The 27,348-nt window shown below is 42.9% G+C and overlaps 1 protein-coding gene across 5 annotated transcripts in view; it reads right to left on the bottom strand.

Annotated features, from left to right (window-relative positions):
• klf8 (Kruppel like factor 8) overlaps positions 1-27,348 on the bottom strand; it is an 87,975-nt gene continuing 60,627 nt past the window's right edge. For 4 of the 5 annotated variants that reach the window (XM_080867170.1, XM_080867171.1, XM_080867169.1 and 1 more), the window contains 5 exons: positions 18,894-19,145; positions 18,568-18,802; positions 7,947-8,058; positions 5,547-5,686; positions 1-4,982 (listed from right to left, as the gene is read on the bottom strand). In XM_080867170.1, the coding sequence (XP_080723296.1) occupies positions 4,801-4,982; positions 5,547-5,686; positions 7,947-8,058; positions 18,568-18,802; positions 18,894-19,145 (921 nt within the window). In that variant the 3' untranslated portion in view covers positions 1-4,800. The remainder of the gene's footprint in view (positions 4,983-5,546; positions 5,687-7,946; positions 8,059-18,567; positions 18,803-18,893; positions 19,146-27,348) is intronic. The other variant, XM_080867168.1, reaches the window with a different exon arrangement.

The following is a 27,348-nucleotide window of genomic DNA, read 5'->3' as shown; positions in this document are numbered from 1 at the left end:
GGGGGGGGGTTGTTGCTTGAAAAGAGACGAGCCAGGATGAGAAAAGCCTGCTCCGTCCATCACAACCCCAGCTCCCCACTCGCTCATTACCAAGTCTGTTTGAAATTATGGATGTGTTTCCACACCTTAAGTCTTATATACCAACACAGAGTAGTGATCAACAGCGCAGGCCTCTACACAAACCTGACCTTCCTCTTAAGGTTCCTGCAACAACCCTACGTGAGCTGCGTATCAGGAACCCAACTACCAGCTAGTGCTCTAGGACTGAGATCAGAACAGCGCTTGGAGCTGCGTCTGCGTTATGTTGCATAATCAAGTTCAGCCCGGATCGGGAGCTGAAAACCAGCCCACTTAACCCTCCTCTTGTGTTAGGGTCGGCACCGACCCATTTTAAATTTCAAATGCATAAAAAAATCACATACATTTGTTTATTGTATCAAGGCTTTTTGACTTTGTCAGGAACCTCTATTTCTACAAAATAAAACAAAAAAAAATATTTTCACTAAATTATAAAATGCCCTAGTTGAAATTATGACATTTGTGTTGTTAGGGTCGGTTTCGACCCAGGTATAATATTATGAGTATAAAGCAATAATTAAAGCCAAAACTGAAATCATAAGTGCACTGTCAGCTAAAACGCTTACAGCAAGCGACTCTCCTAATCATATGAGCTTTAGGGGATTCTTATTTTGGATGTTTTTTGCAGTATACCTACACAAAAACAAAACAAAATAAACACGGGCATGTGAGGTGAATTCACTATTTGACTTCCAGAGTGCACATTTACAATTTGCAGCATACAAAAAATGAGAAGAAGATTCACAGTGAGCTAAGTTCAGGATCATACTTTTGGTGAAAATGAAGGAGAGGACACAGAGCAGCATAGTGATTCAGATGGGCAGGTTTCTACGGAGGAAGGCAATGTGGACTATCATCCAGAAGACACAGACACATCTGATCAGAGGTGGAGGTCGCTGGTGCTGAAGCTACTCCGGCTGAAAGATTCAAGTCCAAAAATGGTAAGATCTTTTGGAGCTCAGTACCTCATGATGTACATGGCAGGGCAGCTTCTGCAAATGTCATCAAAATGACCCCTGGAATCACAAGGTTTGCTCTGACCAAAGTCAGTGACATCAAGAGATGTTTTGAGATATTTATGCCATTGTCACTAGAAAGAATCATCATTACTATGATAAACCTTGAAGGAAAAAAAGTCCATGGCGACATGATGAGGAATACCTGGATGGTTTCATTGGTGTTCTTCTTGCTGGAGTGTACAGATGCTGCAATGAGGCCACTGATCGTCTATGGGATGCATCGACAGGCAGAAACATTTTCTGGGCAACGATGTCACTTCACACATTTGATATCATTTTGATTCAAGAGTCCTCAGATTTGACAACAGAGAGACCAGACCGAGGTCTGACAAGCTTGCTCCCATCAGGGATGTCTGGGAGAGATGGGTGCAGCTTCTTCCACTGATGTTCATCCCAGGGCCAGTGACAGTGGATGAACGTCTTGTCCACTTTTTGAGGAAAATGCCCCTTCCGGCAATATATACCCAGTAAGCCAGGGAAAAACGGCAGAAAAATCTGGGAAGCCTGTGATGCCAAAACCAGCTATGCCTGGAATGTACAGATTTTCACAGTCAAAGCTGTGAGTGGCACCCCTGAGAAGAAACAATGAAAATGTGTGGTCCTCCATATGACCACTGGACTGCAGGATCACAATATCAGCTGTGATATTTTATTTTATTTTTTACCAGATATGACCTCGGACAAGAACTTCACAAAGGAAACTGAGGTGAAGCTGTATCATTGGGAAGTGATAAAAAGCCCACAATTACCCACGGCTATAACCAAAACAAAGGAGGAGAGGACTTTTTCTTTTTTTCAGTTTATATTAAAGGTCTACTGCTGAAAAAAACAAACTTTTTTTGTCTTTTCTTGATGTAAATGTCTATGGGTCAGAATTGACCCGTAACACCATAGATGTCATTTTAGTTATTAATCTTAAAATGAAAAAAATCAATAAAACAGATTTATTTAAGAGATGTGTCCTATACCCCTCAGTAATACTCAGGTAACACAGAAAACTTTTATTTATTAATATGATTCTCTTGAGGTTAATTTTACAATTTTTTTTTATTGAAATCGAGGGGTATAGTGACAAAAAAAGACCCAGAGGCCCACGCCAAAGGTATTAAAACCAACATTTTCATGGATAAGGAAGTCTAACAAGGTAACCAAGAGATGAGAAACAAATTGGATGATAACTTATTGTTTTTAGTATATTTTATAGCTGATTTAATTCACGGGTCAATACCGACCCGCTAACATAAGAGATGATAACAGAAAGCTAACACGAGAGGAAGGTTAAGACATGGACACTGTGGGTAAGGAACCAGGGTGAGGCGGGGGTCGATTCTGCTCCAAAAGAACCCAATTCGAGACACGATTCATCTGTTAGTATCTACTCGAGGCTTTTAACTGAGATTCTATTGCCATTAAAAACAAACCGGAGTGAATTGACCCCCACCCTGGTAGAAATGCTAGTGAGGAGAGCGCTTAAGTTTCCCCGTGGTTTAAACCCCAGGCGCCTGGACCCCGACAGCCCTACGAGACGCCCGATTTCTCCCAGAACCACCGACAGACGACCTTCACCACTCCGTTATCAGTCTTCTTGCTCTCATAACGATGCAAGGTTACAAAACCATTTAATTATATTAAAAAAGAACAGTCTCGAAAGAGTCTGATGAGCAAAAGCTGGAAATTCTCAAACCATCTGATTTGTTAAGACTTTGAAATGCTTTAGGTTCAACTCACTTTGGTGACACTGTTAAAATAAATGTTAAAATTTCTATTTTAAAAGGCTTGAAAATCAGCAAGCATGTTTTTTTCAGCCAAAAAAACTTTTCTCACCAAATACGGAAACAAATTCCACACATAACACCTTTAATTTCCTGTTTTTAAACTTCAAAAACTAAACAACTGAACTAAAGCGAACGCTGTGGCCAGTCGTCGTCTGTCGGCGGTTCTAGTTTTGCCCTTACAGATTGACTTCGGTTATTAAGGCTCGACGGGCAAGAGGTAAAAGAACAACAAGTGCCCGGAACAACGCACTCATAAAAATCTTAAATTCTTGATTATGTGTTTGTCTCAAAACATGCACACTAACTCACGGACACGCACACACGCACACTCAGAAAAGCTCCCCTATTCCCTGCATGAGAGTTTTACTTGTATTCTCAATCTATTTGTGTCCTTTCCTCTGTCTTTTTCACAGCCTCAGAAAACAACGACAAAAAAAAAAAGATCTGAAAGTTTTTTTTCTTTTTAAATAAAAAACAAAAGAACAACATTTTGTTTAGAACACCAAAAAAGAAAAGAAAAAATGTAGACAGGACTAAAGGCCTTTTTTTGTGTTTTTCTGATAAAACAACAGCGACTACGGCGCAAACAAAGCAAATACTGTTATTCAAGAGGAATCGGAAAGGTGTGTGCGGCGGGGGAGGGGGCGGGGCGATAACAACCACGTGATCGATAGATCGATACAATGAAAACAAATGAAGTTTTATTAAATTCACAGTCTTGTAGCTCCCTGTACCGGGGGAGGTGGCGGGGGTTTAGGGCAGAAGGAGGCGAATGGCGATGGGAGGGTGGGGCGCAGTGTTTTAGCCTCAGACATGCTGATGCATCTGACGTCACTTCAGCTGCTGTCAATGAAATAAGCGCACACACACACACACACACACACACACACACACACACACACACACACACACACACACACACACACACCGATATGCACAGTTAAGTAAATACCTCATCTGAATTTATGATAAATGAGTTTTGGTTCTTTTACTTTTACAAACAGAACCAGGAACTAAAGAACTCCAGGAACTGCACTTCTCTACGCTCCACTTTGAAATCCGAAGACAGTCCAAATATTCAGCAATTGTAAGCAGTTTACTGTCATCCAAGTCGCAGCTACTTAATATTTAAGGAGCTATAATGATACCTGGAGCATTTTTGCGTAATGCTGTATTTTATATTTATTTATCTGTTATTTGATCAAAAGGTCATTCAGTAAGATCACATTTGCCTCAGGCAAATATAACTGGGGTGGAACGAAACTCAAAGTTCTCAAAAACAACTTTTCCTGGAAAAGCAGTGGCGGGAAGCGGCGTCCTCGGAAGTCTCTTTAGCTTCCAAGAAAATAAATTTTGGAGTCACGTAGATTCCAAACTCAGGATATGAACAAAATAAAAACTGTAAATCAAGAAAAGAGCAGCTGAAGTGACATCTGTGTGAGCCCTCCTCTTCCTCTTTGCCTTTTGGATGGACTGATGCATGTAATGGATGGATGGAAGCATGAAAGTCCCTGCTGCTGGATGTCCTTCAGTCCATCCTTTCTCTTTCTGAGGAGGCAACATCTTGTGTGACTGAGTCGGAGGATGGTAGAGAGGACTGCTTTGGGCTGGACGGTAATGATGACAGACACACACACACGCAGCAAAAAACATCCTGCTGCCACCACCGAACAAACACACAGACACAATTGTCCTATGACTGTGAGATGAAGATGAGGAGGAAGAGGAGGAGAAGGTAAAGTCCTTTTTTTTTCTATTTGCAAGGTGGGTTTAAAATCCCGCAGGAGAGCAGAGAGGAAACAGGAAGTATAGTGTGAGGTGTGGGGGCACTGGTACAAGATGTGCTGTTTTTGAGAAATCAAAGGGTCAGAGGTCAGTTTGATAGGGAGCTGGGGGCATCAGGGGAGAGGAAGGAAGGAAGTCAGAGTTCACATCATCACGTGGCGGCGGCGGTGCAGGGAGAGGTGGTCAGACCGGGAGAAGGAGCGGTCGCATTCGGTGCAGCGGAAGGGTTTGATTCCGGTGTGCTTGCGAAAGTGTCGGGTCAGCTCGTCGGAGCGGGCGAAGCGCCAGGTGCAGCCTTCCCAGGTACAGTGGTAGGGCTTCTCTCCTGGAAGAGACGAGGAGAGGAGTTAGCAGGAAGGAGGCAGGGAAGGAGGTTAAAGAAGGAAGAGGAGGGTCAGGACGATGGTGGACGAAATTGAGCAAACAATTTATTTACTACAGGTTATTTACTACAATTACTCTACCTAATCATGTCAATCACTGTATGATTGTAGAATAAAATTAAGATAATATTCAACACAGGAGCTTCAAACAGCCAAATCCTGCTTACCATTCCTACACACACCTTAACAGTGTCTTACCTCAGGAAACCTGTCTGAAAAAAAATACCATTGGGCACTTTTTCCCTAATCTCCTTCAGATTAGGGAAAAACTACTGTCTGCTGAGAGCAGATAAGACGTGAACTGTGCACTGACAAATGTTGAGCCACCGGAGGTTACATTAAATTCTGTAAAGGGGCCATTTTAATCCTTAAAGATCACCCTGCAGTAATCTGTAAATAATGATTCTGGTCTTCACCTGGAGATGAACTGCTCCTTTCAAAGAACACCTGGACTGCACTGATTTATTTGTGGCGTTGTTGTGATGCGTTTCTAGGGCCGAGCTCACCTGTGTGTATCCTCCTGTGGGCTTTGAGGTGGGAGCTCTTGGTGTAAACTTTTTTGCAGCCTTCGTAGTCGCACATGTGGATCCGTCGCCTCTTGATGTCTGGCGAATCTGGATCGACGGGCTCCAAGTCCATAACAGACCTGAGACACCGAAAGAGGAAAAGGACGATTCTGTTGAGAAACGCTTCTTCTTCTCTCATCATGTTCAGGAGAACTTAACACCGATTTAGCCACCAGGGGGCATCAGAAAGTCACACAGCTCCATTTCGATATTCCTCCCCTTCCCTCTATTTGTCTTGAATCGTTTCACCTTTAAACTTATTTTTTACTCCCTTCTTTCCTTAAACACATGAGATAAACTCAAAATTAACCCATCAGCACTCCTCTTTGTCGCCCTTTTTCTACCTTTGACTTCTTCCTCTTAAATGATGCTTCAGTTTTCCAAGAATCAGCTGTGTGAATTATCATATTCATATTTACAGGCAGTCAAACTTTAAATACATTTGATTGGAAACAAAAAGACTAAAAAAATAACACCGCTGATGTCCCTCTTTACAAGGAGGTGTGACGGGGAACTGCATTACATAAGCTTGTTTATGCCCCTGCTCTGGGACAGCCCTGCCCTGCAACACACACACACACACACACACACACACACACACACACACACACACACACACACACACACACACACACACACACAGAAAATCACAAATAATCTTCCTTAAACCACTTTAAAAGACACAAAATCCACAAAAGACTTACTTTTGTACTCTGAAACACACTTTCTCTCTCTCACACCCACACACACACACACACACACACACACACACACACACACACACACACACACACACACACTAGATAAGGGCGCTGAGCAAACTGTCAACGCCCACACCCTGAATTTCAGTTAGTCAGGCAGCCTCGCCCACTGGGTGTGGCCGGAGCTACGTCCTGATTCTCTAATAAACACAGTCTCCAGCGGCACACCACCCTTTACCCTGCGATATAAAACAATCTTTCACATGTCCGCGCTTTCCTCTGGAGGGCTAAATGTCCTAATTTATGTCTATAGAGCGCTCGCGACGCACACATGCGCCCACTTGTCTTCCTGTGTTACAGTCTGGGCGTCTCCAGTGTGTTCTGCTGTACAGAGGGTTATATAAGGTTATATAAGCATCCAGTCATGGCAGTGCTGCAGTAATGTAATTAGTCAGGAGCCTGCAGGCGAGGGAGGTGACCCCCACACAGAGAAAGAATTTCCCATAAACCCTGCTGTGCATTAGAGTCCCTCTTGCTGACCCTGCCGAGTCCTATTATCAGCAGTCATTACACATGGATTTATGCCTTTCCGACAGTTTTGCAGACATCTGATTTACAGTTGGCGTCTCCAAAAAGTGCTTTTCTGTCACAATTTTTTTCTGCTGCAGTACTTCAACTTGCCACCAGGAGATCAAGACTTATGCAGGTTTTAAAGATCTATGTTGCTGCCCATTTGAGGAACCCTATGTCTATGCAAAGAGAGGCTATGGAGAGTCACCTGCACGGAGCCAACAATCTAGCTTCACAATTCACTACAAAGAACTTCTTTGTCTGTTATGACTTCTACTTTCATCGCAGCGTCAGGCTACAGAAAAGAACCATCGAGAGCACAAATCTAAAATACTTATCCTTGTACCAAACATCTGACACTGCCCCCTAGTGGCACTTCACAATAAAGAACTGGGTCTGCAACAGTCTGCATACCAGGTTTTCTGTCACTTGATAAAGGTGTGAAACCACAATAAACCTTATTTATTATGCAACTTATAACTTGCACAAGCAACGTGATGAAGAGGCGAAGAGACCGTGCAGGAAGGAGGTTGGGGTGGACGGAGGGGTCAAAAAAAGAAACCCACTGGACTTTAACATGCGAGATAACCATTTCCTGTTCTGAACTGAGACTATGGCCATTCAATAACGTTTCAATATGCTCTACTTCCTTTCTCAAGTACAAGCTCTCCACTCGCTAGAGGAGAACTCAGGGCTTTGACTGGCTTATTGTTAAAGACAAAATGTTGGCTGCACTCTTAAGCGTACTGTCAGGATCCCTGAGCTATCTCCACTTTCCTGTCAATGCATCACATTTTAATTGCTGCTGATATCTAGTTTTGTATCCTTAATTGTTCATTGTTGTGGTTATCAGCTTTTGAAACCTTAGATCTAGAAAATATAATCGTTCATACTGGGCTCTGAGCATTTCCAAATAATGGGGCACCAGGGTGACTGTGTCTGAAGACCTGCATTCAACATTTCATGAATGCATCTTTCATTTTTTTTATATTTATTGATTGCACGTAAGATTTTACAGGTGTGGCTAAATACATTGTGCTTGATGCGTCCATCTGCATCGAAGACTCACCCCGCATCAAGGCTCTGGGCGCTGATGGAAGCCGATCCAGACTCTGTACCGCTCTCTGCATCGCTTTCACTTTGATATTCCACTGGAGATGTTGAACCTGGCTTGATCCGAACTGCGGGGAGGAAAGGATGAAAGGAAGATGGGTGTAAAGAGTGAATAGAAGGACATAGAGTGGTAGAAACAGATGAAGGAAAATTGTGGGGCCATGGAATTGAGAGGGAGGAGGAAAAAAAAGAAGTTGGGGGTAGGGGGTGGAAACGGAGAGAATAGAACAGCAGGGGGTTAATAACTTCTTAACAGCAATGTCTGGTTTCCAGCAACTTAGCAAGACAAAGGCTTGCTCCAAGTGTGTGTGTAGGATTAGGTGTGGTCTGCATGGCTGCAAAATGGATCAAATCTGAGGCCAAACCCCACGCTGGATTCCTCTGCATGTCTGCTTGTTTTCTCCATCTTTCTCAAAATGCCTGTTTTAGCCTCCAGTTTCTATTAAAAGAAGCATCTTCCAGTGGTTGTCTTTTACTTTCAGTTTCAACAACCTTTTACAATGTCACAGCAGGAGGAAGATGATGTGAACAGCTGTTAATGGGAAGAAAAAAAAGCTGAACTCACAGACAATGCTAATTAGCAATTAAGTGAAAGACAAATTTCCCAGAGCTATCGGAAAGCTTCGGCGCGCGTCCTCGAGGATTGGCAAGCTGTTCGAAATTCTCACAAAAGGAAGGAAGACGTTTAGATTTTAAACCGAAGGTCCTGCTTTTGAATTCTTGATTACGGAGAGTTAACCACTCTCAAGACATTTCCAGCTGCTCGTTTGGCTCTGGAAGTGTAAATTCATGTCCTCATCAGCTAATATGTAAAGGGAGGATGGCCTCGTCACACCGCCACATCAGAAAAGTCATTGTATAAAAGGAGATTATTGCAGTTTCTTGTTATCTGATGTGTTAGTTTCATGGCCTAAAAAGAAAAACAAAGCTTTACAAGAGACCAGATGCTACCTAAACGCCACCAGACTGGACACAGAGAACTTTATATATGTATGATTTTGATTTTTAATGCACCTTCAATGAAATCAGGCTGGGTCGATTAATTGTTAGATCTCAAAGTGCCCCCCCCCCCCCTTCTCCTCCTCCTCCTCCTCCTCTTTGTGCAGGAATGTGGCAGCCACACTGTTCAAAGTCCACCCAGCCCGGAGAGAGCAAGAAGGGGTGGGGTGGTTGGAAGGGTGACGCAAGGAATTTGGGTGGAGTGTGTATATATATCTGTATGAATGTGTGTGTGTGTGTGTGTGTGTGTGTGTGTGTGTGTGTGTGTGTGTGTGGGGCAGTGGTGGTGTGGGGAGGGTCATGCACCAAAAAAGAAAAAAAAAAAGTGGTGCTCTTTGTCTCTGGAGACAATAAAGCCACCCCCACCCTCCTCTGCTGCCTTCCTCTTTCAAAGGCAGAACGACCCATCTCCTCTCCTTTTGACCCTCCTCGTGCTTCCTCACCCGACTGCCCCCCCTCCCCGCTACCACCACCTCTCCGCCTCACCTCGCTGCCTTCGCTGTGCGCCCACCTATCTAGCCTCCTTCTCCTTTTCCTCCCACTCGACGACTCGGCGCGTGAGCTGCCAATGTCAGCTGTCTGCTGCTCGTTCGCTTCGCATGGAAGAAGAAAAAAAAAGAAATCCAAGTTTCCGTGTTGTCTGCTCGCTCCCCTCGTCGTGCTCACAACTACGCTCTTTGTTTCCTCTCAGCGCAGGGATGTGAAACGTACACAGAAAACAGGTTTACAGGATAACTACGACTTCAGTTATCCACTCACTCGCTCACTTGATTGATGACTTTAGATTGTTTAGAGGATGTTTTGAGCAGTGAACAAACTGTTAACTGGAAACTGCTCCATCAACACCATCAAAGCAGGGATTAGAATGAGAGAGAGAGCTTTTTTTGCCCCATATTGGCTTCTTTTCATCAGCTCCCTGTTTAATCCAGAGTCCAATTTACACATATCTCCTTCTACTCACATATAAGGTCCTGAATAATCAGGCTTGTCTGAAAGACCCCATAGGACCATATCGCCCTAATAGAGCACTTTGTTCTCAGACTGCAGGTTTACTTGTAGTTCCTAGGAAAAGTATAATGGGAGGCAGAGCCTTCAACTTCCAGGCCCCTCCTCTGTTACGGCTGTTGTAGTTAGGGCTGGATCAGGTAACGCTGAATCCTGCGTTAGTTACACTGCAATAGGCATAGAAGGCATTGAGTGTTCCTTCTCCACTAACCTTTTTCACTCACCATCTGTTTATACACCACTCTGCATTTGTACAAGCACTATGCTTGCTCATAGGGGGGTCATGTGATTGTTGGCTTTTCTCTGTATTATTGTAGGGTCTTTACCTTGCTGTAACAATGTTTTTTGGCAATGAATCTTATACCATTGAAAAGCTTGTTTATTTCTAAAGAACATGTATTTGTGGGTTGAGCAGCAGAGTTGAGAGTATGTGCGCTGCATCCATGAAAAACTAGCCAAATCTTCTCTGCCCTTGCCAATCGTCTTATTCTGCTGCCAACACAACCACACTGGCTGACTTGTGGCAATGCTAGTTGAAGAAAAGGATGTATGAGCGTAACTCACATACTCAACTTTGCTGCTCAACCCATTTTGAATGTGACACCATTAAAACAGATATGAATGGCTTTCCAACATTATAAGATTTATTGTCAAGAAGCATTGTTACACCAAAGAATTAACAGACCAACCACAAATATCTCTAATAATAATAATAATGGATTGCATTTATATAGCGCTTTTCAAGGCACCCAAAGCACTTTACAATTCCACTATAGAGATTGAAAATGTGACGTCATTCAGGGGTAAAACCGCAAAGAATTCTGGGAACTTGTGGCAAGAGGTACTAGCGCACGCAGGCTTTCAATTGAAATCAGTCACACAGCGATAAAAAGAAACACAAAAAAATGGCAAGAAGCTGTTGTATTATAAACTGCAATAGCCGGTCGCATGACAGCCACGGGAAGCCGACGGGTAAAGAGATCGGTTGTTATCGGATTACGTCGTTGGAGAGAAATTGTTCGAGCCGTGTTTCCGAAGTAACAAAGAGCCGACGGATGGCCTGGATTGCAGCCATTCAAAGACCAAATATAACATCCCAGAACACTCCAGCTCACAGGTTAGTCTGCTCCAAGCATTTACACAAAGGTCAGTCTGCTGTTGTAGTTAATACGTCATTTTTCATAACATAATTGGTGATATAGGTTACAAGCAAGTCTGGCGCTGAACAGAAATTGTCGCGCTATGCTCCTTTGTTTATTGTGCATAAATAATGGATTGTCCTGACACAACATTGCGTTTCGCTTCATTTATTACCATGGTACATTGACAAAAACATATACTTTTATTCACAGAGTAAAACAGTTGTTTTGTATCACTAATTGCCCAGTACGATTACAGCATACAGTATTATTGTCACTGCTACATTTCTGTAATGCGAACCAGAAATTATTTCCACTACTAATTAATTATCGTTGAGCTCAAAGGTCCTATTAATAAACGGTTAACGAATGTGTATTTATGAAGACGATTTGTGAGACTGGTAAACTTATGATACGTACGATGGTCTTTCGTTCTACTCTGTGCATTTCAAGGTCCTGTACCCATCCGTTGGTAAACTGTACCTGGGCTTGTTGCAGTGACCTGAAGTTACTAAACTTCATGAGTGTATGCACTCACTCCAAGAACCGTATAATTATAAATATGAGCGTGGTGAAAGTTGGGCAGCACGCCAACGTATTTTGTCCACTCTGTGTGCTCGTAAGGGTCTGACCCTTTCACTCCTTTGATTTTTTTCCTCGTATCTTTTCTTTGACTTTTCATCAAGTCTGTCTTTGTACGGACCGACATTGTTCTCCTTCGTTTTGTACATTCCTTTTTTGGGGGGCAAAGAAAAAGCAAGAATTTATTGGAACCGAAGAATGAACGTTTTGCGGTGCTGCAAATGCTTGCATTTGATGCGGTACTTGGATTGTTTTGCCACGAGTTCCCGGCATGCAATGCGCGAAAGTCACGTGGTCTGTCAATCTCTATTCATTCACTCTCACATTCACACACTGGTGGAGGCAGCTACGGTTGTAGCCACAGCTGCCCTGGGGCAGACTGACAGAAGCGAGGCTGCCATATCGCGCCATCGGCCCCTCTGACCAACACCAGTAGGCGGTAGGGTAAAGTGTCTTGCCCAAGGACACAACGACCAGGACAGATAGCCTGGGGATCGAACCGGCGACCTTCCGGTTACAGATGCGCTTGCCTGAGCCACGGTCGCCCTACATTTCATACTACCAACATTTGCGATCATTTCTAGTTTTAAGTACATCATATTGTGTGGATTACACAGTCCTTAGTGTTGCCTCAGTATCTTGCATCTTAACCTGTCGTTAAAGTGCTTTTGCTCCTTTACTGAAGTCAAATGAAAAGTACAATCAAATCACAAAATAAAACTCTGACCCCAGACAGGCATATAGATCACCAGGTTAAGTAATTTCACCGCAGCATCACTGTTAGGTGTGGCAACCAGGGCAGCACTGCAGAAACAAGCCTGATCTAAAGTTAATCTTCAATACAGAAAGACTGCAAGTCAACATGAAACATGATGTTATGTCAGCACATTACTCACTGACAGGAATACCAATTGTAAACAGATAGGCAATGAGTTATGGAGAGGTGGGCAGTTTATTTGGAGAGAAAGAGGGCCTTCATGATGACTAATTAGTTTGACCTACTGGCACGCGGCATGTGCACTGAATTTACATCATTTTCCAAGAGGTTAGGATTTACGTGCCCAGTTATCGCGGTTTTTAAAGGACAACAAATCAAAGAAAAAGGATATCAGATATTGTGCTGTCACCAAACCAGCAGCTTTGTTACAATGGCAGCAAAAATTACAAAAGGGCTTGTTATTACTTCACTGAATTCTGTTCTACTTGATCTTTTTTTTTTATTTTTTTTTTTTTTTTATTAAATGACATCAGAAACAGCAGTATGCGACATTACGTGATGGCAGAGCTTCAGTTCATCCTTTGTCTTTTTTTTTTTTTTTTTTTTAATAAATAGGACAGGGGGAATGAATGATAGAAAGAGGGGGAGAGAAAGAAAGAAAACCAAAGGGGAGAAGAGACGGTGAGAAGGGGGGGGAAGAGAGAGAAAAAGAAAAAAAAAAAAGAACTCCTGGGAGAAAAAAAAAAACAAACAAAAAAAACAAACAGAGGAGACAGCAAACAACAAAGAGTAACATAATAATAGAGAAAACAAAGCACCATCACAATAAACTAGCTAGTCATAGATATCAATATTTACTAAATAATAAACGATATTGTGCAGCACGCAAGATAGACAGCGCACAGTGTGCTTTGAGGCAGCAGCCAACAAAGCTTTAGTCCGCGTCTGTGAATACCCATGTGTGCATACCTGTGTGGATCAGCATGCTTGCATTCCAAAGGTTTCTCCATGTAATGATCTGCTAGGGAGTGTGGGGGGGGCCACAGCCCCGTCCTCCAGGGTGTGAACCGGGTATGGAGGAGATCAAAACTCCAGACATCCAGAGGCCCCCAGAACACAAGAGACCATGGAAGACCAACAGAGGGGCAGCCGCGCCACTGTTCTAGTAAGAGCTGAGGAGAGTCCCAGATGAGGGCTCGCCCAGCAGCCGCGGAGCAGAAGTCAGGGGGAGTTGCAGTGACGCGCCCGTGAGCTCCGCCGGCCCCCAGCTGTGCCTGAGTGACCGAGCCCCAGGCCGAGAGGCCGGGGGCACCCCACCTCCAAAGGGGCCCGAGCGAGCCCCAGGCCCCAGGCCCCGACAAGCGGCCGCCAAGGAGTGAGCCGGTGTGTACCCGGACGCCCACCCCCAGACACAAAGAACCACCAACACACCGACACCTGAGGGAGTCCGCCACCGGCAGGGGAAGTGGTGGTGGGTGGTTCTACTTGATCTAATAGAAAGGTAATAAAGGAGCAGGGGTGGACTGAAATAATACTTCTCCAACCCCAAACCCCTTAGGCTAACCCTATATCTAATTTTTGGAGGGGCTGTCACAATATTAGAATTTCTGTACCCGTTTAAAAGAAGTTTAAACAAAGACTCTTTGGAAAAAAAACAACCAACCAAAAAAAAAGAAAAAAAGAAAAATGTTATCAGTAAGGTGCGTCTTGTCTCTTCTTGGCAAATGAATTTAGCTCAAAATAGGAATAAAGGCAGATGTAGAGAGAGTCAGTATCAGAACCAAAACAACTATCACGGTTACCTTCAATAGCAGTAAGCATACACATGACAGCCCTCAGGCTGGAATTTCAAATATAGATACATCCTGAGTTTCTGAAGTTTGCTGTGTGCAGCATCAAAAACTCCCCACGAAGACACCAAACAGGACGTAAAAATCAACAGAGCTAGACACGTAAATACAAAACAACAAAACTACATCTTTTAACCAGAGGAGGATGACTGGTTACTTTTGAGCATCAAGCAAAAAACATAAGAAAACTTCAGAAAAACATTCATTCAACTTTAACTTTTTTACTCTCCGCCTCTGCCCTCCAGCCCTGTGATCCCCATCCACTACACAACAGCTTTCTGTGCGAGCAAGTAAACAATGCGTGTCTTAGCAGAGCGACAGTAGGATACGTGTTTGATGGATGCTGTGACGAGAGCATAGAGTCTACAGGCAAAGCTTACAAAGCGTGGACTCTGAGAGGTGTGTCGGCTCATTTATGCTTTTATAATAATCACCCGACTGACTGCGTGTGTTTGGACTGTGAAAGGAAGCCAGAGCACTCGCAGAGAACCCAAGCCCATCAGATCGGATTCAAACCCAGGACCTTCTTGCTATCAGTCAACAGTGCTAACCACTCTGACACCGTGCCACAATACTGCCCTAAATTAGTATTATGTTCATAAAGAAAACTATTTCCCGTCTACTGTGCAATAATATTGTGCAAGTCAGCACAATGTGACCTGTAATTATGTAACATACTGTATGTACGGAGGACCAAAGCTGCCAAAATCAATATTAAACAAAAACAATAACTGTTCAATATATTAAATAAAAATTTAAATGATTAAAAACAATGTAACATATAATGGTAAGCACTGATTTGTTTATTAAAAGTAACCTAAGTTGTTGTGTAGAATTCATTTTTTTTGCACACATTTTTTTATGTCATATCATCATTTATTCGTATTTTCTGAATCCATTTGAACACAGTGTAGCTTTAGTTACCCTCACACTTCATTTGATTACAGTATACTTCAGTTTATTGTACTATGTTTCATTTCCTCCTGACTTGTGTCTATCTGTACTTTCTTTCTCGTTCCTCTACGAGTTTGCACTTCAGAACGCAAACGAGCGAGCAGCCATTCGGCGTGCCTCGTGTTTAACTTTCTGCCTGTTGCTTGACTGACGCCGCAAATAATAAACAAAGTAGTTGCCTTCAGTCATGAAACTGCTGCTGTTGCAGACGCGAGGTGCTTCGTGCAAACAAAAACAAACACAGAGATTAGAACAAATATAAATAAATAAATGCTGATTAAATGCTAATTAAAAAAAATAAACATCAATCTTATCTTTTAACATTGCTAGAGCATTTACGGTCATATTACTTAATGTATTGGGTATTTTGTATTTTCTAAAAGGGGTTTGAGACAAACTGGGAAAAGGTCAAAAACGTTAATCAAAACACAAACACACAACAGCTCCTGGCATGGATGAGTAACAGTCTGAGAGCATCTTCAGGCCAGTCTGTGTGCTGCAGACTCTTCTGAGATTCACCGCCTGCCTCGTTTACATTCCTCAGTCCAGACTGTGTTGTTGTGAATCAGAGTCCAGGTGAACTCTGCCGACTTTGCCCAGGGACTCGACTGCAGTTAAAGGGGCGGAGGTCTATTTTGCCTGCTTGCCTGGGCAAATGTCGAGCGTCCGGTCGTGTGGACACAGGGATTGACAGACATTTGCTGTTGTTTAGTGAAAACCGACAGGAACACTTGGGAGGTTAAGACACTGCTGACTAATAACAGTCCAGACAAATGCTAAGTAGTCAGCTTGTACATGACTATTTTAGTGGGGCATTCTTGGCTTTTTACATTACAGAATATGAGAAAATCAGCTGCTCAGAGGCTCACTGAAGAATTTTAGCCACTTCTCTGCAACATATGTAACAATTCTCTCTGCAGTTTTCCACATTTAGACAACGCCATCAATCATCTGGCACATATGGAGAATTTCCAGAATGACAAAGATAGACAGGCAGACAGAAGGCAAATCAAACATATCACCAACCACAAACAGACACCAGCTCCTTTGGGAGAAACGCTGTGTTCCACTGAGACTGAGATCCCCCCCCCCACCTCCATAAATGACAGTTTAAGCAGCGGTGACAGAACCATGCAACGCCAGGCGTGACAGTCAAAAGAGGAAGACTGACATTAAAGAGGAGAGGTCTACCGCTCATCTCAAATTACAAGTATTTTCATTACAGATATTGCGACATATTAAATAAACATTCGCGGTGCCACGTTCCTTCTTAACATCCTGTTTCAACATGGCACATTAAAGAAAGAAAGAGGTTCTAAAATGCTCTGTCACTGCAAAGTAAAACATCTTCCTACCCCCGTTTAAACGCATGATTTAGTCTGCTTCTCATAACAGCCAAAATGCAAAACTACAAGCATTAATAACAGAATTATTGCAGTTTTTGCAGTTTTCAAATTTCCTTTCACTTACTTGGTGAAGGGCTGATAAAAAAATAGGTATGATCCTTATCTTAGTGGAGGGAGGTGGAGGGATGTAAATCAAGATGGCAAGTCAACATGGTGGCTCTACAAAGCAGTGCCTGCTCCTTTGTATTCTTAAAGGTTTAATTCTAAGTTTCTGAGACTGCACCTTTAAATAATATCCTGGATTCAGAGGTTATTTGTGTGGTTTCATGTAAGAACTCAACCTTTGCTTCATGACTGTACAGCTCCTTAAAAAACAAACACAAAAAAAACCAACATAAGACTCTTAGATCCAGTAGAATACATTGGCCAATATTTAGCACGGTGCTAAATTTGAGTATGCAAAGCAAAGTTTTATTTTAATGTTAAGAAAGGTGATGTCATGATTCTTTTGCAAGAGCAAGAAAACAAAATCTCCAAGATTGCACCAAACCTGTGTTAGATCAACACGGGCTATGCAGGCTGGTTATTGGCTCATGTTGAACTACATCACTGGCTCCTGACTGGTTAGACCAACCAGTCTATCCAACCCAAGAACAGTGAATATGGGGTTAAAAAAAGAAGCCTAACCAAAAACTGCAGTTCCTCTAATGTCCCCTTGAGCCTGCCTCCGAAACGGAGTGAACTCCCCTCGACTCCAGCCTATAGGTTCAAGTTTGGTTTCTATTCCTCATCCAGCTGCACTTTCGAATGTATATATTGTTTTAAGGCACGACGTTTAATGCAGTGGAAATGCATGTTGCAGTGATTGCAGATGCACCTTGCTAACTAAGCCAAACGACAAGTGCAAACATTAGCAAACCCTGTCAGCTGACATTATCACACAGAGCTGTCAATGAGCGAGCTCATGTTGACTGATATACTGTATTTATAAATCTTATTTAGTACAAAGTCTGGATATTTAGGCAACTGAAGACTGAAAGTGGTCTATATGAAACAGACAATTGTTGCTAAAAGCAGAAGCTATCCGGTTGTTCAGTGATGACGCGACGAATCCTACTTCCGGGTCTAAAGTAGTCTGCGTTTAATATGGCTTTTGTGTTGTTAACATGTTTAATGTTATGTATTTTCTTCTATTTGATCTCAAAAAGCTCCTAAAACAGTCAGTGATCCCTGTTGACCTCCCTCGGCTTTTATTACCGCTAATCATTTATTTAAGCTCAGTTTTTAAAACCTTAGGATGCAACTACAGCCCAGCCCATGCAGCAGTATATGAATGACTAACCTCGTATTGTGGATGGATTATCTCAGTTGTTCTCCTGGCTGAAGTTTGGTCCTTTTACAGCATCCTGCCATGCGATTACATTTGTTTCTGACCACCGAGAACACTCACGGTAACTTTTATCGAGTGGAAAAAAAGTTAGCTTGTTTATATTATGCTAACATAGCTGTGTCGCTAGCGGTCACGTAGCACATCATTATATACCAGCTAGCCCAACTTCAGTAACCCTACAAACGTCACTGCTGTTTAGTTTTCTGTCTTCATTTATGCTGGAAGTGATAACAGAGCTGTACGTTTTAATTTGTTTCCAAAACCCAGCAGTCAGGACATGCTATATTGTATTTAGATAGAAGCTAGCGAGCTAACTTCATGCTAACTTCTAACTCCGTTAAATGTCATAAATTCCGTTTTCATGGATGCCTGGATGTTAAACTCAATTGTTACACCTGGTAGAGCAGAACGCTGATCATTTTATTAAAGATGAAAGACTTTAGACAGTTTTTCAACTCTCAGTAATGCCACAGTGATCGTTTGATATATGGACCTGCAGCGGAGTTTAGACCCAGACACGGCTAGTGACGTCAGACTGAGCAACCGGATACTGCACTGGTGTTGCCCCCTTGGAGCTTATGACTGTACACTCACCAGATCCTTCGGAGCGCCCATCACTGCCTATCAGCGGCACCGTAATGGCTGCTGTGGCGACACCGTCAGTAGGCATGGTGGTGTAGACAACAGGCAGCGACTGCACCACCACAGGGATGGTCTGCAGCTGACCCACCTTGCTGGGCATGGTCACTGAGGGGATTGTATGGATAACGTGGAGAATCTGCTGGCCTCCAGCGCCCTGCGTGGCTAAGATGGATCCTGGAGAGAGGACCTGGAGAGAAAAGAAGCGATGAAAATGAGTGGTTGTAACTCTACTGCGCTTTACACTTCTAAATCCACAGAAGGTAGGAGTTTATAGTTACCATGGAGCCTATCGATTGCACCGCAGAGGGGACAGGTGTGGCTGACAGGCTGGGCTGGGTCACAGCGCTGCTGGGAGCTGGGTTGACTGTGGTGCTCGTTGTCGAAGCGGAGCGAGGTTTGTTGAGCGAAAGGTCAACGGGCTCAGTCTGGTCCTCAGTGGGGCTCGGATGAGGCGAGGAGGGCTCTGTCTTGCACTCCTTCTTCACCTTCAGGTCTTTCGGCTGTGAGCCGTCATCACCTATATCTGCCTGCTAGAGAGAACACGGTGGACAAGAAGATATAAGAAAAGGTTAGAAAGAAAAGGACAAAGCGATAACTCAGCTTCAGCAAACTAAAGTTGACTGGTTTTATTCCAGATTTTACTCTAAACCTGGCAACTTATATCCTCAACATAATTAGATTTTTATTCTCAAAGGAGAGCGATCTGATATATTAATTAGAAGCAGTAATCATAGTTATGTGTAGCATGCCAAAAAAGAAAAATGCTAATGCATGCTGGTTTATTGTTTAAAAAGTCAGCAGGAGCCAAACAACCCACAGTAATGAACACAACAGCAGAGGAAACAGTAGTTAAACAGGGACCTAATATTACACACTGATACAATGGTAGATGCTCATTTTTACTGTTGTTTGGGGCAAAAATCAAAAACAAGTAGCTTAAGAGCCTGAAAGAGAGAACTGAGGCAGTGGCTACATCAAGGCCCATCAAGCTGTAAGATTACTGGAGATTATTCTGAATCGAATCATGCAAAGCTACTCTACTAGAGTCCATGCAAATACAGCGCTGGTTATGAATACAACAGGTGACCTTGAATCTTTGTATCTCTCTCTGCTTTGCAGTCACTCTGTGTGTTACATGGTCATGGCAAAGAACACCATTAATGCATATATTTGTGAGCAGATAAGGTGTAAAATACTGGGGAGGATGGAAGAGAAACACTGCTGGTTGTCATCAGGACCATCATCCAATGTGCAAATAACAAATAACTCAAATAACAAATGCTATCAATTTTTGTGTAAAACATTCACCAAATTTCACCAGGAAAAACCAAAGTGTGCACTTTCATCAATATTCACAAGAGTAGAACAATTCATTCTCCGACTCAAATGCAATGCCAGGATCATATTAGGAAATATGATGGTATACGTTTATCACAGGCTTGATACATAACGAATGATGCTGAGACTCGTGGGTACTGTAGTAGTTAGACGCGTCAGCCATAGGAGAAGAATTTAAAATATAATTAAAAGAAAATTATGGAATGAGAGATGCTTCTGCAACCTCCTCAACCCTTTGGGCATACATCTTTCATGGCCTGACCTCATTCTTCAGTGAATGAAGACAGACAGCGATTGGTTAAGGTTTGCTTTGAAGAAATGCTTCATGCAAAGGAAAATGCTTTCTTATAACAGGCATTGTGGTTTTTCATATTGTCCCTTTGCATCTACAGCAAGCCAGGACTCGGCTGCCATGCAGCTCGAAAGCACAGGGAACAATGGCTGCAGTGTGGTACACTGGGTGGGGGGGCGGAGGAGAAAGTGAGGGAGACAGAAGAGAGGGAAGGGCTGCATGGGTACAGAGAGAGACTGGTACTGTGTGAGAGGGAGAGAGTTAAAAAAAAAAAAAAAAGACACAGGAAGAGTGAAAGAGACACGGGAGAACTGGAGCGAGAGGGAGCAGCAGCGAGCCTCCAGTCCGGGAGTTGGCCTCCGTCCAGTTCAGCTGAGCACAGTTTGGCTCTGGGTGAGGAGGAGAGGGTGGAGACTCTGCTACGCCCTTTCATCGGGTCACACAGTTCAGCTGGAGGCTGTAGCAGTGGCATCGGCACAAATATAAGTGGTAAACAACTTTCCCGTCGGTGAGCGTCATGTCCAAATAGCCAGAGTTACAACAGAGCAAACCTGTTGTTCTGCTTTTTCCCCCTTTTTACAGCATTACAGGACACGTGAAGATTTAAAATAGATTAGCGTCTTGATTTTTGTTTGTAGATACGATTTGCAATGGTTAATCCATATCAATGCTCACCTTCTACACTGTGGTCTAATGCAGTGGGCTTGAACAAGCAAAAAAACAAAACAAAGTAATGAGCGAGGAAAGGAAAGGAAAGGAAAGGAAAGGAACATGCCGCACCTGCGTGAAACTCGGCTTAGGTGAGGAGGGATTTAAGGAGCACTTTATAGGCAAATAGGAAAAAGAAAGGAGAGAGAAGATGAGAAGGTAGGACAAAAAAAAGAGAGGAGATGGGCGAAGAGAAGCTGGGCTGTAACGTGATTATACTGAGACGGTCTTTAAAAAAAGGGAAAAAAACTGAAAAGAAAATGAAGTGTGAAAGAAGTGAGGGAGTGGGTGAGGCACAGAACGAGACAGGAGAAAGAGAGAGAAAGAGAGTGGGTGGGAAAGGCCAAGCGTTGCCATGGAAACTGGGAGCCATCAGCTGACTCCATGTTTTTCCACTCGTTCCCCACCCACCACCAACTCCCTTCCATTTCCCTCCCGGTCCACTCGTCTTTCCATTGCTTCAGCCCCGCCTCTCCTCACTCCTTTCTTTTCGCTCTCTCTATCACGACCACACCCCTTTCACCTTTCTCTCTCTCTCTCTCTGTCTGTCACATCCCTCCTCTCCTTCCAGCATCTCTCACTCTTTACATCAACCACACCCTTGTTTTTCTTCACCACCTCACCCTTTCATCCCTCACTGGCTTCATTTCTACCCACTCGCTCTTTTTTTTTCCCCCCTTCTTCTTTTCGATTTTCCTCTCCCCTCCACTTTTCCTCTTTTCACAGCTGCTCAGATTAAACCCACAACTCTGTGCGAAATCCTCAAAAGAAGAGACTGAAAGGCTGAAGTCCAATATAAAAAAAAAGAGACAGAAAAAGAAAATAAAACCCCCTCCGGATGCCCGCGAGCTCTGATCTCAGAGGAAGGGAGATGGAAGGGAAGAAAGAGGGGCCAAAAAGGAAGAAACACTTTCTATGAAGACAGAGTGATTAGCTTAAGAGCGAGGATGTAAAAGAGCTCTTTCCTCACAATTTAATATCCCGCTCTGCGTCAAAGCGGTGGCTTTGTTTCCCCCAATAAATGTCCTTGATTAAATGTATAAACTATTCTCCTATTTAAAAGTTTTTAAGCCACACTTTGCCATCGGCTTTGGTTTAAGCTCTTGGTGTTTTTACTATGAAAGTCAAAAATGATCTTTCAATCCTTCGGTCAAACTGATATTCAGTTGCAGAGAATGCATATTATCGATAATAACACAGCCAGGTTTCATAATACAGCATCAGTATATTATAGTATGGATCAATCACCCAGTAGTATTTTCAAATACCATTGATGTTTGCAAATAGTGAAGAGCTGATAGACTTTTAAAAACAGAAAATCTGAAGGACATCATTTCTGCAAGTCAGGATTTCAGGACAGTTTTTCTGAAATGTCTGAAGCTCGACCTTTTTTATTTTTTTAAGGGAATGAACAGCAGAAACAGTTTGTGTTTGGACACTGGCACAATTTGAGCTCCGTATGCCACCACAAAAAATTTGTAAAGTATCAATTAAGCCGAAACTGAACACCTCACTTTCAGTTTAAATTCAAAACTGCGATCGAAATAAAATGTTAATGTTTATAAGTGCGTGCAGGAAATGCCCTTCTGCCTGGAGTCTTCCTTCCCTCCCTCAGTAATGCTCCACTGGACTGAGATCAGGAGATTTACTAAGAATCATCTTCCTTCATAAACTTTCGGGCTGCTAAAATCTATTGCGATGGCTGCAAAATTACAAACACCGTGCGACTGTCCGAATATTTCCAGCATGAATTGCATGTAAATATGAATAAATGATGGCTTAAAGAATCTAGGCAGCTTCCTCTAGATCTCTGCACGAGGTCGTTAAAATGACACGATGGCAACAATCTGCCACACAAAGCTGCAAGCCTTTAAAAAGTGAACCCGACATGCCAGAACGATACACGGAAAAACCTTTACTGTAGCAGTGGAGCTCCCCCCCCCCCACACACACACACACCCTACACTTCTCAGTTCATCTGCTCCATCATAAAATGGGTCACACAGTGTTCGCCGTGCAATTAATTCATGTGATCTCTAACTTGAATGAAAGTGGGGAGCAGCTGTAGTGGTGAGGAAGCCCGGCAGAGAGAAGAAGATGTAAAATGTCCAGAGGACTTTAATCCCGGCTTCATACAGATCAAATAATGAGCGATTTGCAGCTGCAATGCAGCTCGGCTATAAGTAACCTCATGTGTTCAGAGAGGACACTGCGTGGCGATATTTTTGAGTACACAAGCAGGGAATTATTTACCAACTCGATCAAATGAAAAGCACACTTTCTGGCTGTCTAACAAAGAGCTAACAGGTGACGCTAAACATGAGAGGTAGACTCCTGACAGGCCGATCATGCTCGACTGTCAGCAGCCACATAATTTATTGATGTCAAGTTACATGACAAGTGGGGTAAACTGTGACAGCCCTCTATAACAAAGTCGCACTGAGAAACTGCCTTTGATACAGAGAGCGCATCCTCGCTCAAAGTCACTGTTTTTGCTCCAATTTTATAATCTGGAGAGTTTTTAAGTCGTTTGTAAGTAGTATCAAATATTGGTATCAGCTATCTTGTTGATTGATGTCAGCTTATGAGAAAGTAATAACTCCGTATTTAGTGGTTGATATTCGTCGGTTATGTTAGGTGCTTGTTAAAGGTTGAATGTTGCCAACAGCTGACGTTAAAACTTGTTTTTTAAACTAAAGCCATCTCACCTGACAGAAAGAGGGGAAATAACTAAAACCCAATAAACAAAAGAATATGGACTGGTATCAGCACCAACTGTCAGGCTAAATATCACTTTATAACATCGACTGTATAAAAAGGATGTCTGAATAGTAAAGTTACCTTGGCCAGCAGTGTGAAACTAAGTACAGAAGAAAGCCCATCTATAAAACTGTCTACAAGAAAATGGCCCTCGGGTCGCTGATCTGTGGCCTCAGTAAACACGTTCCTGATGAGTTTATGGTCATTAGTTTTAGTTTCAAGTCATATTTATTACAACACAATGTTCCTTTTTGAATTACGGTCCCCATTAGAGTCAAAAAGGACGATAAAGACGCCGTTTGCTTTACAGCAGGCCCACTTTGTGATTTACAAGCGCTACCACATTGGAGTCAGAGCCCCTTGGTTTTTCAGTCAAATCCACCCATCTTTTTTATACAGTTTATGCTTTAAACACTAGTATCAATATCAGCTTACAAAGACTTTAAGTTCCTGGGTTGTTGTGGAAAATGTTATTTTCCAAATGGTGAAAAAGGAGACCGATGGTGACTTTGTAACACTACCCGTGCTGCACCTGCGCTGGTCATCGGTGGGGAACACGATCTGCTGTGGTGAAAAGAAAACAACAGAACACACAGAGCACACACAGAGGGAAAGAAACAACAAAGCTAGCTCCTCTGAGTCCTCTAAGTCTGATGTTTAAATGTTGTCTTTTTTCTAACAGGAAGAAATCAATAGGTCCCGAGGCGAGACAGACACACGGTGACTGCTTATATACGAGCGGAGAGAACGGAGGACGGAGATGGAAATGGAGGAAAAACAGAAGGAGCGAGCAGAAATTAAGTAAGAGGCATATCTGGCGTGGATTCGTTGTGATTTCCAGTGCCTGTGTGTACAGAATTTATATGTTTAGGCACTTGCAGACAGCCATTTCCATTTGTGTGTGTTTGCACACTTGAGTATATGAAGTGTGAAGTCAGATATGGACATGGAGAGAATAAACAACAGCTGGGGAAGACATTAACCACAGGCACAGCTTTGCAGCTCCACCCCTTAAATCCTTACCCACCCAGTGCAACACCAAGTGCCCCCACCCTGGATTAAAGCACACTCCCTTCTGCTTCTCTCTCTCTGCTTCACCCACCTGTTAGCAGGCTGATACTAGCACAGCTCAGTCTTAGCCACAGTCAGTGTTGACTCTCAGTCTAATGTTACCTATTAGGAGTTGCCGGTGTTGATATCCTGGGTGCTTAGTAACTTGTTCACCTCATACACCTACACAGGACAGCCTGCCTATAAAGCTCGCAGCACAGGTGTGCATAAATGTGCACAGCAAGAAAAATCCAACTTCAGACACGCTCACAGTGTAAACCATGACATCTCGCAGCTTTTTGGTTAAGTCATAAAAGGAAATGTGTGAAGGTGATCAGAGAAACCCAATTAAAAGCCACAATAACTAATTATGCATCTGTTGCAAACAGCATTCGTCTCATAATTAATGCTGCTATTGTACGTGATTTTGCCATGTGTAGGCATAATAAGCTGGTCTTTCTGCTACAGCTGTTGTAAATAAAGCCTCAGAAGTATCATTAGCATTCTACTAGCTTTCCAATTAGCAGGTGCTTCAGTACAAAGATTCAGGTTCATCAAGTCGTATGTCAAGCCACAGAAAATGTTAAGCTTGCATCTCTGATTGAAAACAATCAGACATGAAGGAAAAGTATACTACACAATACTGCGGCATATTAAACCGATCTATTCATAAGAATGTGCAGAATCTGCTGTTTGTAGACTAAATAATTTAGGCATCAGTCACACAGGCTTACAGACCTGTTGGCTACCACTTGACAACCACCAGCTGCAAGGGAAATTCTCCAACCAGTTGAGAGTGTTTGCTGGCAGTCACTGTGCTAAAGCTTCACTCAGGCAGGCCTACAGACCGGTCAGTAGCTCCTTGACTGCTACTGAAAGGTGTGTATTCCACAACTGGTTGGCAACTGGTTGCTGGCAGTTGCTAGTGTGAAAAGTGGCTGCAAAGCGGTAGAGTCCAGCACTAAAAACCTGGTGATTGCAGTAGTTGCTATGACTGCAACGGGTAGTTTCCCGTAGTTTGCCCGGAAGATGCCGACTTCTGCAAACACTTTGAAATGAAGTAAATGAAGTAAATGGTGTTTGCAGACTGGTTGGCGTCTTCCATGCAAACTGCAGGCATCTGCAGCAATGACAGTATTGACACAGCATCCTCTTTGCAATCAATTTCACCTGATGATGGCCACCAGCAACTTCCAATAAGTTGGGGAATGCGTATTTTTCTCTAATGACAGGAGGTAGCCAGGGTCGTTGTCAACCAGTCTAGGCCTGTGAGAATGAGGCTTTATGTAGAGCAGAAGAGAGACTTCAATGCAGTCTTAACTTTTAAGTTATTGTCTAACATTGATAAAGCTTTTTAAAATTTGATCTGCATTCATAATCTCTGATTTAAGAAAGTCTTGAACCAGAAATCCATTATATGCTACCGAGAGGCTCAGAAATATTAGCTGTTGTCCACAGAGGATAAGTTCTCGACCAGACAGCTCATTCAGAATAAAATATAAGGTGAAGAATATCTCTTTTACCCATATATTGTCATTTCTGGATGTTCATAATAAACTTGTTTCCATTATTTTTGAGTCTTTCATATGAATTAATAAACCGTTCCTCTGAAAACCGCTTTAGTGGAAAGCAGCTAAAAGCGTTCAGTGGCTGTAGCTCTGAAGCAAATGCACGTGCTGCTATCATGGTGCATACCTTTGCTTTCACTTCCAAAGAAGTGTTTACATAACTGGACTTGTTCGAAACCTGTCTGATTGTGCAGGAACGCCCAAAAATGTCTTTCTAGCAACCTTTCCCTGCGTCTTTACAATAACAGCAGAGACTTTCATCATATGCAGACAGTTTTTTTAAGCCTTTACCAATAATCCGTCTTTACAATTCACTTTATTTTTCCAAGTTTCCAACAAGGTTCTCTGTAACTGCAAGAATGTGCCTGAACCAGGTGTGCAAGACACGTTACAGAGATATAAAACCTGACCAGTTCAGCAGAGTCTGACAGAGTTCACGGCCTGTCTCTCCTGACGGCTCGCTATCACTGATAGCTCTACAGCGTTTTTCTTTTAAAGTCGGTAAAGAAAGCATGCAATCTTTTTATGTTACGATCAATATGTTGCAATCGCTACAAACAGAACATTATTACTGAAAATCATTTTGAGCAGGTGCAGCTCAGGAGGTTGGTGGTTCGATCCCTGGCTGTTTAAAAGTATCATTGTGAGACAGACTCAGCTGAGGGTGGGAAAACATAAATTTGCCTGCTTATTTTACTCAAGAATCCAAAACCGAGTCAAGTCCACAACCCATCCAACACTTCTACAACATCACTTTCACAAACGGAAAATCTCAAACATTTTTTGCCTCTCTTGTTTCAGCGGCGAAGACGCTGGCACCCGTGGCACCTCGGCTTAACTCTGGGAAACAGTCTGTTTTTACTGGAAACAGGTGAATATATTTTGCTCTGCTGACACCGCTTTTTACCCCCCCTGCGCCCCCTCGCCAGTTTAAATAACATCTAAGTTTGATGTGAAAATATGCGCATCTACAAGCATATTAAAACAATTATCATGTCTCACCCTTCTCTCTGACAG

The sequence above is a fragment of the Rhamphochromis sp. 'chilingali' genome (genome assembly GCF_963969265.1).
Source record: "Rhamphochromis sp. 'chilingali' genome assembly, chromosome: 19".
Lineage (NCBI taxonomy): Eukaryota > Metazoa > Chordata > Actinopteri > Cichliformes > Cichlidae > Rhamphochromis > Rhamphochromis sp. 'chilingali'.
The sequence above is the reverse complement of the archived record's forward strand: the minus strand, read 5'-3'. Positions and strand labels throughout refer to the sequence as shown.